The 18,165-nt window shown below is 40.9% G+C and overlaps 1 protein-coding gene across 1 annotated transcript in view; it reads right to left on the bottom strand.

Annotated features, from left to right (window-relative positions):
- Positions 1-18,165, bottom strand: part of USH2A (usherin) — an 843,391-nt gene that overhangs the window by 281 nt on the left and 824,945 nt on the right. Inside the window, exons 67-70 of the mRNA XM_054970549.1 lie at positions 13,153-13,329; positions 10,181-10,264; positions 8,144-8,388; positions 136-360 (exon numbers count right to left, since the gene is read on the bottom strand). Coding sequence (XP_054826524.1) covers positions 136-360; positions 8,144-8,388; positions 10,181-10,264; positions 13,153-13,329 — 731 coding nt within the window. The remainder of the gene's footprint in view (positions 1-135; positions 361-8,143; positions 8,389-10,180; positions 10,265-13,152; positions 13,330-18,165) is intronic.

Genomic DNA, 18,165 nt, shown 5'->3' with positions numbered 1-18,165 from the left:
AAACGTTTAACTGTGTTGCTATAAAGTAGTCATGTTTAGGTACGGCGTGTGAGCTGCAAGAAATGGAGGAAGCAGGCCAGGTGGAGTTGGAGGGGAAAGTGATGTGGAGTCTGACCTAAAATGGAATTTACTTACCATACCACTGTCATGCCCATGAATAATGGTATCCCAAACAGAATCTTCTATTAAAGACTTTTTATCATAGACGTCAATAAGTTGACTGACACTTCGATGCAGCGAGCCCTGGGAGCAAGTACGTTGTATCTGCCCTTGACTTGATACCCGGGGGTCTGAAACACTTTGATTGCTACGGGTGCTCATAGGAGAGCCTGGTCCTGGAATTTTGGTATCTGCCAGTCCCTAAGAATATACAAACAACACAGATGTTCTCTTAGGAAATGCTTTCTAAAAAGAGGGTCATTAAATTGCAGATTTACCTAAGAAACTATTCCCTCACTGCAAACCATCCTTAGCTGTTGACCAGATGAGAATTAATTTTGCAACATGCAGCATCCCATCTTAATAGAGTCTAAGGCCAGTAACGATACCATTAAACACACATGGTAGGGATCATTAGCACAGTTTTCCAGCTATTGTTCCTTGTGGGAACCATAAGCTTCACAAGGTGATCTCTTGTTAAGCATGCAAAACATGCATGTTCCCAGCATACTTGCCGTTCCATTCCAACAACACTCTTTTTCTGTGCAACACTTCCAAGGTGAACAGGGTCCCTGCTTTACTGATGAACTGATTTTTTTCCTGCTAACATATAGGTGCAACTGGTGATGTGCCTTGTCTCTGCTTCCTGATTGGGTCATACAGCACTTCTAGAATCCTGTGCTGTACTGCACACATACTACCACAGAAAAACTGAGTGATCAAATTCAGTACTATTTATGTAGGTGGTCCCCATTGTCTTCTTTAAGGTGGGTTCCATTCTGGGTCAAGAAGGGAAGTAAAAGCAGAAGCAGTTGGAAGAGCTAAATTTTAGGTGTGGATTTGAATGAATTTGCTAGCTCTTTGGCTGCAGTTCTTCAGTTGTTCTTAAACACATTGTCTTCCCACACACCCAAACCATGAGAAAGACCATAGTTCAGTGGCACAGAAACTTCAATCTCTGGCCTCTCAAGGTCAAAAGGTTACTGGGTAATGGTGGGAAAGATTCAGGTCCAATAGCACCTTGCAGACCAACTAGATTTCAAAGGTATAAGCTTTACAAGCTCCGTTAGATACAGTGGGAAAAGCTTCTTCCATAAGTCTTCCATAGCATTTATTCCAAAAGCTTCTTCTGTAGCATTTATTTCACTGGATAAATGCTATTAGCTGGAGTAGACCTTATTGGAATGGATGGACAAATGCTCTGACAATGTATATATCAGCTACACACGCATGCACACACACACACACACACACACACAATTCTTCAGGTCTCTACAGCTGCAGCAAATGAGCTGCAATATTCTGTATGTGGCACGTGGCACAAATATACCCTATTAGCATGCCTGTTTGTAAATTGCAAAGGGTTGTAGCAACTAGAATGCATGTCAAATGTTGCATGGCTGCTTTGTCAAAGACAGATCTGGCTTCAGGTCCAGTGCCCCTGACCAGGTCTGTTTTCAAAAGTGACTTATAAATAAAGTGTGCATCACACAGAAGACTGTCATGCAAACACACTTGAGGAGCATGCAATTGTTGATTTAGCCACACCATTGTAGCTACCTCAAAGTGCATTGTATAGCGTTTGAGTGTAACACTGCTTGATACCTCAGATGTATCAGCAACCGTCTCAAACTGAGATTAAAAAGGGAAGAAAGGTGTTAATGACATTTCTAAATAACCTGAGTGCCATGATAAATGTTCTGTTGTACAGTTAGGTTGCAATGAAATGTCTGCACTAAGTGGGCCAGAGCACCAACACAACGGATGCCTGTGAAGCTCTAGTATCTTCAGGTAACGTGATACTGATCAGCAGTGGCTGAGAATTGCCCTATTATACAGAGTTAGAGAAATGGAAAGGTGTTCACAGTGCTGGCTTATGGCAACTGAAAGCCAATTTGTTGTTCTCTCAGGCAAGTTTCACACGCATTTGTATGGGACTGCAAAGGCTGTGTGTTCCAAATTCAAGCTAGTAATTGAGCTAGGTGTAAAACCCGCACTTACAATTATCCGTTACCGTATGCTATGTGACCTTGAAAGCGATAATAAAACACAGATGACTCCTTCCATCTATTGCAGAGAGAGCTGTTGCCTTGGTTCAGAATATATCTTCCTCAAATGTTTATGCAGAAATATGCATTGCAAAGGCTTACCTTATCTGAGCACTGTGATACTTGTGAAGATGAGATGACAGGAACTTGTAAAAGAGTAGCAATAGGAGGCTGAGGGCATGGATTATCAGGGAAAGAGGGTTTCTGCATTTTTGAAACATCACAGGTACCAGAAAGAAAGAAGGAAGCACAAAACAGGCAAGAAGACAAGGAGTTAAAACATAAGAGCTGGAGTTCAGACAGTTAACCTTACAAAGAAGAAGAAGATACAAAGCTAGGAATTCTGCTTTTTTAAAATTTAAATTTCTACCACCTGTCAACAGTCATAGCTGAAATAAAGTTGCAACGTGCTGCTTTATTTTGAAAGCAGAAGAATCTGGCAAATCTTGATAAGCAAGTTTGCTATTAAAGAAGGAATACTGTAAACAGCAAAAACTGAATACTTAGTTTTTCCAAAGCACTATAATACTCTATAATACTTGGAGGAAATCAAGGAGAGGAGTGGTCTTAGAGCTGAGCTGAATTTTTTTGTGGGTTAAAAAAGCACCTTCCAGTTCAGCTGCTTTTGACAGTTGTGCATGTATTTGTGCAGTTACCAAGCCATTTGGCATCCTTTTGTTCCACAGGTTTTTACTGCTTCTCAGGGTTATTTTTCCCCCCTCCACAGTCCTCTGCCTCATTTTCTGTCACTGCCATTTAATCTGATTGGCTTTGGCAACCTATATTATGTTGTATACAAGCATCCTTGATGTCATCAACAAAAGTCACATGCCTCACCACACCCAATCAGATTCAGTTGAATTATGGGCAAATGAAGAGTAAGAGAGTGAGAGCAAAGAAAAATAAGAAAAAATGGCTCCAAAAAGCAGCACCTTCTAAGGAGAACAAAAGAATGCTGAGCCAAATTTAGGCCATGCAAGTGCAGCCTCCCCATCCTGTTTTTTTAAAAAAATCTACATGGGTTTCATGATCCCCAGCATAGCCTTTCGGACGGTCAAGAAGCCTCTCCTTCCTCTTGCACCAGTGGAAAATCTAGTATGATCCAATCAATTGAAATTAGTGAATAGTAGCTGTGACTCTGTTACTATCATCTCAATAAAAGATGAGAAAAGTCTGCAATTTACATGCAGGGATACACCCACCTCTTTCTGACAGTTGTTGTTCTGTCTTGTTATATTGATAGTTAGATTGCTCATATATGCACAAAAACTGTGCATTATTAGTACATTATTAGGAAAATATTCTTTAAAAGTAGTCCTTGTCTTGCTGGCAGGCAATGCCTGAGTGAGAATTTCCCTTGATTTCCTGATTAAACCATGGCAAGGGTAGGAACAAGTGATGTATGCATCAGCACTCATGCTGCACACCAACCACCCAATATAAAAATGACCTTACCCATAAGATTCTTGTGATAGAGTTAGATTACTCATATATATATGCACAGAAGAAGCATTTAAGATGATGATTTTTGTACTGCCATTGTTATCAAAGACCGTATATTTAGGTTTTGAGAAAAAGTATGATAGGGTCACAAGGTTTAAGTCAATTTTTCAGTTTTAGACCTTCCTTTAATGTTCTATGTTCCATCTAGCTGGCTTTCAAAACAGTGCTGTAAGGGGAGAGCCCTTTTGGACATTATACAGGGTAGCAGAGGGAACAAATATTTTGCCCTAACTGACACGATGTGGAGAAGTGAGTTTTATTTGGGAAGTTTGGACTGTTATAAAATTTTCAAACTTGTAGTTTTAAAAAATGTAGCGGAGGCAAGGGAAAGCCAAATGCTTTCCAAACTGCACCCAGGCTGGAGCTTTAGACTAAAGATGGGCACGAACCAAAATTCATGATGAACCAGGCCAGTTTGTGATTCGTAAACCAGCGGTTCAGCAGAGTCCATTTCTGACGATCCGCCATGAACTTTAGGCTGGCTCGTTTGGTTCATTTTCAGTTTATCACTGCAGACAGCCTGGCACTGATCAATCAGTTTCCTAGGCAACGGGATGGACTTCCTGTAGACCTTCTGCTGACCCAGAAGTGACTTTCTGCTGACCCAGAAGTGGTGATTTGCTGGCCAGGAAGTGACATTTTCACAAACCAAAATGAACCGATTCGTGAACCGGGGCAGGTTCATGAAAGTTCGTGGTTCGTGGTTTGTGAAATGTGACGAACCACTAACTGCATGGTTCATTTTTTTCTGGTTTGTGCCCATCTCTGCTTTAGACATGCAGACATGCCTGGCTGCAGAAAAAGGAGTGCCAGTTAAGACATTCTGCTTCCAGGGATGGGGTAGGGGGACAGAAATTTAGAGGTCTAAAAGGCCAGAGAGGATTCTTCCTGTAGACTTCAGGGAAAGCCTCTCTGGCCTTCCTCCTTTGACCTGTCCAGTAGGTGGACAAAGGGAGATAAAATGTCCTGGCATAGAGAGAGGGCTCTTTTAACTTGATTTCGTCTGGAGACTGAAGGAGCTCAAAAACCTGGCTCCTGCAGGGGGGCATTGGCTACATAGAGGGGGGAGGACTGAAATGGGACTGCAAGGTGTGGGAACTTCTCAGTAAATTGTAATCTTATAAGCTGAAAAACCTGCTTTAGGATCACATCTGTGAGGGTGTGTATATAGTGAGGGGCAGAGGAACTGCATTTTTAAATAGTTCTTTTGGGATCCCTTGCTCAAATCTGTTGGTGTGGTTGAAAGTATGTGTGAACATTTTTCTTTTTTTTTAGTAAATGCTTTTTAATTCTTGAATGCTAGTAGCTGTTCTCTATACCACATAGATTTCCACTGCTCAAATGCCCTATCTATAACAGGTGCCACAGGAACAGGGTGGTCTGTTGGCAATTTGTGATCTCCCAGTGGTGCACAAGTGCAGCAAGCAGTCCCTACCTGGGCACTGGGTAGCAGGAGACCAGGGATGAGGTTGGGGAGCAGGAAGCCTACACAGGGGAGCAGGGAGCCTACAAAGGCCAAGTGGTGGCAGCAGGTACCAGGAAGAAGAAGCAAAAAGCACCTCCAAGGGTTGGGAGGAAGCAGGTGGGTGGGCACATGCCAAGTGAAGATGCGTCAGAGGGCAGGAAGGGACAGTGTGCACAGGTCAGTGGGGTTGTTCCACCACACGTACAATAAAACAGTGCCCAAAAAACTATACCAAGTTTTTAAATACAATAACAAAGATAATACAAAAATTAGGGTCCAACATAAGCAGCTGAAGAACACTTAAAAGCAGTTCGAAACCAGTAAAGGTCAAGAAAAGAGCAGAGGCAGAAGTCACCCATGGGAGAACAAAAATATTTTAACTTGGTGCCAAAGAGATAATGTAGGTTCCTCCTGGATCTGTCCTAGAAGAGTGTTTCATAAACAAGGTGTCATCATCAAAACCAGTCACTAGGTTTCTAAGTAGGAGTCACCCAGAAAGAAGCCTCTGATGCAGATTTCTGGCTCTAAGCCATTAAGGGCTTTAAAGGTCAAGTCCAGCACTTTGAATTGCGCGCAGAAATACACTGTAGATGTAGACGAGGTAGCTATTCAGATTTAAGTCCTATGCCTGAAGGAATTATCTGGTATCCCTTAACAATGGGAGGAATGCTAAGGCACTCACAGTCTCCTTTTGCATATGTTCTTTGTCTATAAGGGAAAAGCTCATTGCACAGAATGAGCATTGAAGTTCATTGGAGTTAGAGTAACTAAACTTCTACTTTAATTACTAGTGCTCAACTAGATAAGATCCATGATCAAATCTCCTTTAAATGGGTATTAACAGCAGCTGGAGAAGAACCAAATTTAGAGTGGGATCCTGGTGCTGGGGAATGGGGTTTTGTTCATGCCAGTTTTTGATTAAAAGAGCTGCCATTTACCCCAATAAGGAAAATTTATGGGTGCTATTTGTAGAGGACCTGTGGCAGGTAACCCATCAAAGGGAGGAGAAGAAGGGTTAAGACGTCTCCCTCCACCCCAACCCTGGCCAAGGGCTACACCCTGTAGTGAAGGAATACTGAAGTCTATGCATTCACGGAGTTTTTTTTCTATTTGGTACTTTTCATACATTTCATCTCATCATTTTATTAATAACCAATCTTAATTTTTCACTGGCGGGTTCTTTTAAGCTCTAAGTGACTTTGTGGCAAAACAATTTATATTTAAAGCTCATTGTTCAGTTTCAGAAAGCTGAACAACTGGCTAAACAGGCCCTAATTTTGCCTTTACTATCAACGCAGAGTCACCATAGAAATGTTGCTGAGAGCAGCATCCCCCAGCTCCTGAGGTCATTCCTGAAACGCAGACATCTTCCTTTAAGGCACCTGCTTGGCCCCCAATGCAGTAATGCTTGAGGAGTAGCCATGGCAATGACAGGTCCTTAAGGGTCTACATAAAAATTAAAATTGTCGGCTTGCTATACTCTTAAAAATGTTTTTAACGAAGGCTTAAGCTGTGAAAATGACAGAAACATTCAAGCATGATGTTCAGTCTGAAGGAAGAAAACCCCACAGCACATGTGGGAGCTGAAGAATGGCTTGCTATATAATTCTGCAATAATGCCTTTAGGAAGTCACAAAGCACAGATAAAAAGTGCTGCTTCTCTCCTCCGTTTCCAAAGTTTCACATCCTGGGAGTATTTATTTTATTTATTTATTTAAAATATTTTGCAGACCACCTTTGAATCAGAGTTCACAGCACAGTAAATAGTTAAAATATGAAAGCCAGCATGGTATAGTGGTTAGAGTGTCAGCCTAGGAAATGGGAAACCTAAGTTTGAATCCCTAGTCTGCCATGGGGCGGTCACATACACTCAGTCTAACCCACATGACAGGGTTGTTTTGAAGATAAAATGTAGAAGGAGAGAAGACAGTATTGGTCCCCACTGAAGAAAAAACTGGGGTATAGATGAAGTAAATAAAAATATTTTATAATAAAGCCAATAAAAATTAATTGAAATAGTAAAAACAGTAATGAAGATTGACATTTGAAAGCCAGAAAAAACTTATCAACATTAAACAATTAAAAAGTAAAGTATCACCAGGCATATGGGAGAACAAAAATACATTTCCACAAAAATGTTGTTCAGTCAAATTAAGCTCTTCTAAAACCCTCCCTTTGGTTTCCATTGGCAAGAATTAGGGTGAAATGAAACATTGCATTCAACATTAAGCTGCTACCCAAAATGGCAACCCAGTGTCAGGTTTAAGTCTTCTAACAAGCTTAGAGTGTTTCCTGTCCTTACTCCATATCACTGCCTGCTGCAGATGGGGAGGACACGCAAAGTGTGGGTATGTGTGCCTAGTTCTAAACATGGTGAGGGGAATGCAATGCAAGACTGCTGCCCATATCAAGTATAATGGCTGCTTTCTGCCCAGGCACAAGTAAAGATGCAATCCCAAAGAATACATGTCAGCCCCATTAATTAAAAAAAATAGGACTTACTTCTGAGTAACCTGTTCAGGATTGCATCCTAAGTCAACTATTAAAATCAATGAGATGTAAAAAAAAATACATTGCATCCTTAAATGGATGACTGATAAAATCTGGTTTATACTGTTCAAAATCCATCACAAAATCTTTACACCTATAGGAACATGGTCATGTGGAAAAAGAATGAGGCTTCACAACTGGTAAGCTCCATCACCACTATGATTGTGGCTGCATTTTTTCCACACCTGCTGCTGAGTCACCAGAGGGTGTACAATCTGCACTGTCCTACCCATTTCAAGGGTTTAAAAGCTTGCATCAGTATGTATATATACATACATACATATATGTGTGTGTGAATGCATATATACATGGAAAATAGTAAAGAGTCCAGTAGCACCTTTAGGACTAACCATCTTTATTGTCACATAAGCTTTCGAGAATCACAGTTCTCTTTGTCAGATGTGTGTGTGCACCTTACCATGTGTGTTTCTCCTTGTGAGTAGACCACCATCGGTGACATCCTCTTTTGAAGTGGGACTAAAGGAGGTCTTTCCCTTGCATATGGTTGCTTACTTATTTTTCTTTGCAGAATCAGGGACAGGAAAACTGCTAGAAGAATCAAGCCTAGGATGGCCATCAGTGCCACAAACCACAGCTCTGTGTAGAACGCTTCCTGCTTTTTCTCTGCTTCTGCTTTTTCTCCTGGGGTTGTTAAAACAGGACCTGTAGAATCCAGGAAAGGAAAAGGGTAGGAAAGTTATTTTAGAAAGCAAATGTTCTATGTGCATTTACTCCCATTATTTTATTGTCCGAGGTGTTAAGAAGATGCTGGTGGCAGGCTGCTAACGCTTTGTCCTAATTTGCACTTAGGGTGCTGCAGTGGTTCGATGTGGGCAGGAATATAAAGCTTCCTGCACTCTGGAGACTGTGCTTGTAAGTCCTAGCATCCCTGCTTGGACTGGAAATCACCACAGCATTGGTACCTATCAGGAAAGGGTAGGTGTTAAGGATGTGTGTTAAACTGGAGACACATTCATCAATATAACCTTGAACAGCTGAAACAATTATCTGGAGCTTATAAGAAAAGGTTTAGATATGTTGCAAAAAGCTTTCTTGTGCTCGTGCTGAGAAAGCTACAATGACTGTGGTCAATGGAACCCTTGGGGGGCTTTAAAAGAGTCAAAACAGGATTCAAGGAAAAAACTCAGAGTGGGAAGCTGGAAATCAGAAAAAAGCCATGAGGGATTTTATCAGTCTTTTCAGGAGACAGCATGCATAGCAAGCTTGTGTAGAAAATGCTACAACTCTGGTTGTACAAGAGTATGAAACGCCTGTGGTTTCCCTATAAAGACTTGTAGGCCAAGTGAAACAATGGCATAGGAGAATGCCAAGGCCCCAGAAGCAGAAAACCAAAGCAAGCTACTCACCCAAGGGAACCTGTGACTATAGAAAAATTCGTGGAGCTCTGCTGACACATTTCATTGAAATGTTTCTTCACACAGAGCACCCTGGAAGCCAAGCCAGGTAAATTTGTTTCACGCCTTTCCATTACAAAAAACAGCTTAGTATAAACAGACTAACAGTCCATCTTGTCCAGCATCCTGTTACCAACAGTAGCTAGCTGATTCCTCAAAAATTCACACATACGGCATGGAGGCAGCAGCCCTGCCTACTGTTTCTCCAGCAAATTGCATTCAGAGGTGTACTGGCTCTGGACATGGAGATGTTATATTTTTTATTCTAATTTTAAATTGAAATTTTTGTTTCTTTTTAAATGTAAACATAACTGTAAAAACATTTTTTTTTTGGTTAAACTAAGCCACTCTGTAATTCTGTAAAATCTCAAAACTCAACCAGGGTTGCTGTCCCATCTCTCTTAAAAAGATGCCTGTGCAAGGTTATGTTATTGCTGATTTTGAAAAAAAGACACAGCTACAGCAGATGGATCAATTGATGAGGATGTTACAGTTACATTTCAGGCATTGTAGCCTACTCTCACCCCTTTGTTTACCCAGCAAAGACAAGATTTACTATTCAATATAAATCAACATTTGAAGTTGATTAGAGGCAGCGTGTGTAGTGGTTAGTGTAAGTTCGAATCCCTGTTCTGCCATAGAAGCTCACTGGTTAACCTTGGGCTAGTTGTACTCTCTAAGCTTATCCAACCTTATAAAGTTGTTGTGAAGATAAAATGGAGGAGAGAATGATGTAAGCTGCTTTTGGTCCTCATTAGGGAGAAACATGGGATATAAATGAAGTAAATTAATAATACATCCAAGTAATGAATGGGTGTATCTTATTTGAGGGGGAGCTGTCATATGTTAATTTTCTTAAATTGATAGAAGATTGCCAAAAAGAAAGGTTTGTATAATAAAAGAGAAAGGTTACAGTGCCAAAGAATATGTACACAATTAAGCTGACACATTTCTGTTTCCATATATCTATTCCAACATGGCTAATATGTAATACACTACAATCCATACGTCACACTGATGACAGGTCTTTTAGCATTTACCAAGTCCTGTAGCCGTGTTGTATTTGATCACTGGTGTTACAGCGCTGCCTTCATCAGTGGTGCATGATACCTGAAATAAATAGGCTGAAGAAAAATTTATGATTAAACAAAGCAAAAATAATCACACAAATCTCAAAATGTTATTTTATGTCCTTATTTTTCTATATCACAACAGATATTTTTCACTAAATACGCATCTTAAAACTTGAGTTTTAATCCTTCATCCATGGGAATAGCCGCATGAACAGGAAGTGTCTGACTTGCTCAACAAATTTCTTTCCTTCTTTTTCATCCCTAGTTGGTTTTCTGTTGCACAAACACTGCAGCATATGACTATTACTTCCAATGGAAGATCATATGTGTACCTCCCCAAAGACATTGTCCCGCTCCTCTCCTGGAACAAAAGTACTTTGCTCATGGTTCACTGAAGAGGAAAGGGATGGCTGAAGGCTAATACTGGAAATACATGAGGGCATTATATCTAAAGTAATGGCAGCAGTGTGTGTGAATGGTGTGTATGGGGCCAAAGGTTAGCTAGGGAGAAGAAGGGAGTAAAGAGGGTTATACTGAGCTCCATGCTAATGCCATCGTGCACACACATCTGTATTGACTGAAAGATGGAGGGCATCCTCAGCTAGTATGCAGGTGTTTCTGCCAGATCATACAAAGACCTGAATATTAGCCGAATTGAACGTATCAGAAGGAAGCTTGTAAGCTTGTAGGCTCTATTCCGCCACAGCTTGCTCATGAACAACTTGCTACTTGTCTCAACAGACCTGACTTCTGGAAGACTGCAACCATCATGAGTTTGGGTGTCAAACTGGGGTCTTGAATTTATAGATGCATTGTCTGGAGCTGTAGAACAGGTCAGTGGTTAAGTATTGGAGCAACATTTGATTATTCCTTGCCTTGTAAGCACTTCTTGTGTGGTACTCCTACTTTGCTCAAACTACACACAATGAAAACAAAATCCCACCCCCAAACTACATATACAAACATTAATTCACAATCACGCATACAATGCATAGCATTGTATATGGAGATTGTGATTATGGTAAAGATTCATAAAATGGACTCAGCCTGTATAAACAATGACTGTAATCACATATGCATAATCTCCATGTAGTCCACAACTTCAAAGGACGATTGGTCCATTATCACTCCTCAGGCAAAAGAAAGAAATCTTAATCATAAGCATACCATTTCTAATGATGTGCTTTACAAAAACTGGATGTGAAAAGATTTCTTAATGAAATAGTAACTATCATAGACTATGTTCCTATTAGATATTGACTGCCTCTCCTGTTTGGAAGTCAGGATGGAGATCACTATGATCGTCTTCGTCCTTCTGTGCAGCCCCACATTGGGACTGCGCAGGCGCAGGCCGGCCGCGGAAAAGATTTTTCTAGCTTTAGAGATGTGAAGGGGACGTTCGGATCCACCGCGCATGCGCGCCGGTGTTCCCGCCAATTTTGAATGCATATATATCCGAACGTCCCCGGCATTCCCTCAGTTCCTTTTTCGCCGCCGTTCGAAAAGGTTCTTCTCTAGCGTTATTTGTCTCTTCGGAGTTATCCATCGTTTGTTCTCTTCGGAGTTCTGGTCGGTATCTTTCCCCTGTCAGTCGGGAGGTACCGTTCACTATGTTTCATGGGCACAAATTTGGGTATGAATTTCTTGTGTTCACAAAAGAATGTGAAAAAGAGGCCAAAATAATATACTCTAAAGCTGACTTAGTAGCATAAACAAACAAAGCCAACAAAGAAGGTTGCTGATCCAGGGCCTAGAGGCTTGGATGGTCTTTGTTACTCCATTGCACCCAAAAGCATTCCTAGCACACAAAGGTCTAAGGCTTAATTTCTCTGAGTCCATTACAATACTCTCCAAGACCTCTGTCCAATGCAAAGAAAAACATGAGTCATGACAAAAATGTCTGTGTTTTATGCCTCCAATATCATAAATGGACCACATCATAGTAACAGGTGATCAGGCCCACCTGAAAACTAATGGGAGACTGGGGGGAGGGCCGGATGGCCACCAGCAACAGTGTGACATTGCTTCTGGGGAAAACCCAGAAGTGACGTCACATCTCGCTGGGAATCACCAAGAAACTCTATCATAAAACTGCAGAGTTTCAGTGATTTCTAGAAAAGACTGAGATTACTTCTGGGGAAAACCTGGAAGTGGCACTAATCCTCTCTAGGAATCACTGAAAATTCCAGTGATCCCTAGAGAGGTGTGATGTCACTTCCAAGTTTTCTGGGAATTGATATCACACCATTGCCAACAGCAGGTTTTTAAACATTTTTCTTTCTCCCACCAGTCACTGGAGCGCTAGCAAGCAAAGCCTACTGAGGATGGGAGATTTCCCACCCCCCACAAGGAAATCCTACATAGTAACATCATTCCTTTGAGGCTGGACCCTCTCCGAACCTGCAAGCCATTTCTACCACCTTCCCACAATGCTTGGACCCTACAGTGCCTCTTTACACATTGCAAAGTAACCCAGTTTGGGTCTGTGGTCCCACACTGTATCAAAATGTAATACAACCAAATGTGAGTTACAACTTACAAGTTCTAAATTTCTGTGTGTGCAGTGCCCAATTAGGATGAAGATCATATCAGACTCCACTGAAAAACACCATGTGCCCAGTCTTCTTCCTAGCAATGGTCTGTTAGCATCTTGAAAGTTGTGAACTATTCTTTTAGTATTATCTCCTCTCCAACGTTTTCTCCCGATGTCTTTATATATAAAACCCACACTATCCCTATCATTCCAAATGTTGAAACAAGGATAAAAATACTATATTTAATTAGCAAGTTACTCCATTACAAATAGAATACGTACAATCCTAACGATGTTGCACATAGCAGTGTATTAGTTGCCTCGCTTGTTTTCTCAAATACGAATAAAACTAGATATATAATAGATATACTATCATAAGAGAGAGAACTGTGAAACCCAAACTGACTTTTGTCAGATGTCCTTGGCAAATACAGCCAGGTGTCAAAGCCACTGTAGATGCGCTGCCCTCCCTCCATTAGCACATATTCCTTCAGCTGGCCGTTCAGGAGGAAGGTGTGACTCCAGTCAAGGTAGATTGTGGATAAATTGCTGACAACTGTAAATGGAGCTTTGTACTGGGGTACTAGCAAGAAAAACAAAAAACAGGACAGGGAGTTGTTTAAAAATGTAAAAACTTTAACTTCAAGATATTAAATACAACAATATAAACACTAAAGCTGTTATCTGCCTCAGTCACAGTACGGGAAGCCATTATACTGTGATCACAGTGAAGAAACCATTTGTCTGGATCTAGGCTGCTGCAACTGGTAAGAAAAAGAAAACATATTAATATATTATTGAGCATTTATACCCCAACTGTTCTATATGCTTCTTAAACATCAGCTCAGTAATCTTTATAAGACAACAACAACTCTTCAGACCCACCCTATCTCAGAAAGCTGATTAACCTGAGGCCACTTTATCTCTTTGGATCCAACTCCCAGGAACCCTAAAGATGGAGGCTGACAGAGGCTAATGGTTGGCAAGTCCACAGCTCCTCCTCAGAGCTCCTATGCTATGCCTTGAACCTGCTTTTTGGATTCTTTGCTTTGTCTTGCTTAGTCTTGACTCAGAAAATTCTGTCTGTTGGCCTCTTTCCTGCCTCTTTGCCCTTAACTTTCCCTGTGGCCAACTTATGCTTTGCAAGTCCCAGTTTGTTCCCTACACTGTAGTTGTAGATCTGTGTTATCATCCCCTTGTGACAGATAGGACAGGACCTAAGAGAGAGTAGCTTGCCTTAAGCCACCTAATAAGTTCACAACTGAGGTTGTATTGCAACCCAAGGACTTCCCTGTTTGTAACTCGCACTCTAAACTATTACACTACATTCAGTTTTTTGCATAGTGAGAAATGTGTAAGAAATGTCAGATAGGCAGATGGGATTAGCAGTGGGAGCAGTATTGGTAGGCTCCAGGCATTCTGTGTTCTGTCTTCAGACATGGTTTGTAGAATCTGACAATTCATCTCAAACAAAAACAAATGCCATGTACTTTCACACCACTGGATCTACAACCATTTGCAACTGAATTTTCCTTTGTGGACTAGACAATCCAGGAGGCAGCCGCAGTCTTGCCAATAACTGGCAACATTTCATTAAAGCTGAAGTATATAATTTTATATGGCAATCTTGGCACAGGGACATCCAGCATGCAAGCTCCTTATTAAAGTGCTTCATTTCCATGAAGATTTATGAAGCATTAATTGCAGATTATGGTTTGGATCGTATGACATCATTCTCTTCACATGTGTCTCTGGAGAGGCCCTCCATGGTAGCACATGCCTCCTCTGCTGCTAGAACTTGTTTGTGTACAACAGCAATGTTTTTCAAGGAGTCCTTATGCAAGTGGAAGAGCTAGCAGCATAGGGAATGAATACTGCATCAGAGGAAATTCTCTGCTGTAGCAGGAGAGAAGCCTATCATAATGTCATAGGACATAAGCCTTAAATTTTTGAGAGCAATCCCATCCCAGTTATAATAAAGGGGGCAGTCTAAATCCACAACCATTTATCTATGATGTTTACATGTTACAAAAATGTACTGAGTAGTTACAGATAAAGCAAAAATGAATTTAACAAACAAGAACCGGGAATGCATATTTAAATCATTCTTGCATTAATTCAAATTCTATTTTCCCCCCAATACTGTTACTCTTACAGTATTCCAAGGCTGCTTTAACACAGAGATTTTCCTCCTTTTTGGTGTCTAAATTGGAGAATTTCTTTGGTGCGTCCATACAACATGCCCTAATTTTGCTCTAAAAATCTTTTCCCCATCCTCCATGCACTTTTTCCTGAACCAGCTTTGCTACAATCGTTTTGGGAACAGTTAGTCCAAATATGTTACATTTCAGCTGGACAGGAAAGTGCAAGTTTTCAGCTAGAGTAAGAGTTCATAAATCAACTTCGACCACAACTGTGCAGGTGGCTTCTTAGGCAAAGAGAAGGTGAGAAGCTGGCAACAAATTCACTGAATGTGACTCTCCCAACCTCCCTAAAGAAGTGACCAGAAGTGTCAAACTTGGAAAGCAGTAATCTGAACCTGTAGGGGGGAGGGGTTAGGATGGATTCTTCTACAATTATTGTAATTGTGATCATTCCCACAAATGTGACCAGAGAATTACATTTCTCTGATGTTGTTAATTATTATATTAAATATATAGGGAAGTTATTTTTCATATTGATTCAATATGTAGAATAACTCAGTCTAAAAGTCTCAGTGGAATATATGCATCTCTCCAAAGCATACTTCTGAGTGAATTATGGCCTTTTGGTATCTATCCATTTTTATTACTATTACCATATTCATTTTGATTACTATTATTTTGGGGTCAGGAAGCAATTTTCCCCAGGCCAGTGTTTTGCCATCTTCTGGCCATGGAGCAGGGGTCACTGGGGGTGCAGGATGGGGAAGTATTTGTGAATTTCCTGCATTGTACAGGGGGTTGGACTAGATTACCCTGGAAGTCCCTTCCAACTCTATGATTCTATGATTATTTATTTCAATAAAACTATAGACATAGAGACAAACACACACACACAACCAGTTTACTGTGGCTATGTCAAATAGAAAAATAAAGAGGTACTAGCTGTTCTGGCGGTGGTGGAGAGCTTTTTCTGATTCTTAGTTTAAAGTCAAGAGTTGCTTGCTTTGCTGCTTGCTGTTTTTAAGAGTTGTTCTTGTGGTGAGGGGATAGTTGTTTAAGTAGTTGCTTGCTGTAATTTATTGGTTTGATGCTGATGTTGATTCACTTGCTTCAATTTGGTTCTGTTGTTCTTTGTTGGTTCAGTTTGCACTGGGACTTGCATTTTGGGACTGGCTTTTGGTCAATGGCCAGGGATCGCTCCTTTGCCCTGGAAAACCTTGAGATAGGAAACAATGGAGAGTGGCTGGGGCAGCTTTTTTAGGGGCTTATAATACTGGAACCCCTGGATCCAATTTCCCTGAACTTTGGGGGATCTTTAGTCGACAGGAAGGACAAGGTTCCCTGCAAATTTGACATTTGATTTATATACTGCCCTTCAGGATGACTTAACACCCACTCAGGGAGGTTTACAAAGTATGCTATTATTATCCCTACAACAAAACACCCTGTGAGGTGGGTGAGAGAGCTAGAAGCTGTGACTGACCCAAGGTCACCCAGATGGCTTCAAGTGGAAGAGTGAAGAATTAAACCAGGTTCTCCAGATTAGAGTCCCACGCTCTTAACCACTACACCAAACTAGGAAATAAAGTCTGGATATACTGGGGATTTTCTAATTATACCAAACCAGATTAGAGAATCTGACCTGGATCTCAGGAATATTGGATCTTTATGGTATTCCTGATACCTGGATCCAGATAAAACCAGGTATTTTTTTGTGCACACCCATAATTCATAGAATATAATTCACAACTGGATAGTCAATCAATAGTATGATGCATTTGTACAAATCAAATTGTCCCCCAAATATGATGCTAGATGAAAATCAGTTTTTGGACATGGGGCAGGTATGTTCATTTATCATGATTTTGACTCTGCCCTAAAGCAAAAAAGAAAGCTGGTAAGCCAGTGACTTCTTTTTTTAAATTATATGTCTCAGAACCTGCTGAGGAAGATAAAAGAAAGAATCAGAGTGTGTTCACAACAGATCTGAGGGGCTGATGGAGTTAACAAGCTGGATAAATTAATACAGTAATTAACTAACTAGACTATATAATCAATGTGGTTCTTAGGAGGCCAACCTTTTATTGCAAAACCATTGTGCTAAAGCTTCAGAGAAGTCAGCTTTTCAGATCACTAGTTTTTAATAATTTTTTCTGTGAAGCTGTAAATGAAAATAGGAATGATGTAAAGTAACAGTGGCATAAATGTCGACCTACATAATCAAACCCAATAAAAACATAACTTTGCCAAACAATGAAATTCAAAGGCAAAATGTCCAGTTAATAACCATAACATGGTTAATTTGGCTTTAAATCTGTGCTTACCCATTGCCTTATCCTATAGAATGATTAGTGAAAGTCTCTTTGGGAGTTGGGTACATTGCTGCAGTATCACCCATATCAACTTGCTTGGGTCTGGCAGGACTTACTATTTATTTATGTGTGTCATTTATAGTCTGCCTCTCTCCCTGAGACTCCAGGCAGATTACACAGTTTGAGATTAGTACAGTCAATTTCAAGACAGTCCCATAAACAATGCCATAGGGTAAATAAAGACATAGCATTAGTAAGAATCCAATACAGAGTTGAAGAAATGCTGAACCAGAACATAAGCTATTCTAGGGCTGACATTAGACCATATGAAGCCCAAGCAGCTCATAGGAGCACATATTTAAGACAACAGGTATTACATCAGGCAACATAGTGGTGAAGTCTATGGTCCTTAACTCTTTAGCAAAGCATCTGAGAGCCCCTCCCTACAATACAAAAGCCTTTTTGAATAATTCAGTTCTGCATCATTTGCAGAAAGCTAGGAGAGTAGAGAGGCTCTCTTGACCTCCTCAGGCAGGCTGGTCCACAGGGTAAGGGCCACCAGAGAGAAAGCCCATGTATGGGCTGCTGTTGATTGCACTGATGTGCAGGGTGGCACCTGTAGGAGACTCTGTTCAGATGAGTGAGGCTGCCATAGAGGGACATAGGGAGGGAGGTGGTCCCATATGTATACTGGGTCAAGGCCGTGAAGATCTTTGTATGTGATAACCAATACCTTGAACTGGGCATGGTAGCTGATAGGTAGCCAATGGAGTGACTGCAGGATGGGGGTGATTTTCATGTTCCTGTTTGCTCCTGATAGCAGTCGTGTTGCAGCGTTTCTCTAAAGAAGTTGATTGGTGGGGAACCAGGCAAAAGTCTTCTCATCTGCTGATCTGTGCTGTGGAACTTCCTCCCTCAGGAGGTACATTTGGCACCATTGCAATTGGACCAGATGTGGATGTC

The sequence above is a fragment of the Eublepharis macularius genome, chromosome 1 (assembly GCF_028583425.1).
Source record: "Eublepharis macularius isolate TG4126 chromosome 1, MPM_Emac_v1.0, whole genome shotgun sequence".
NCBI lineage: Eukaryota > Metazoa > Chordata > Lepidosauria > Squamata > Eublepharidae > Eublepharis > Eublepharis macularius.
The sequence above is the reverse complement of the archived record's forward strand: the minus strand, read 5'-3'. Positions and strand labels throughout refer to the sequence as shown.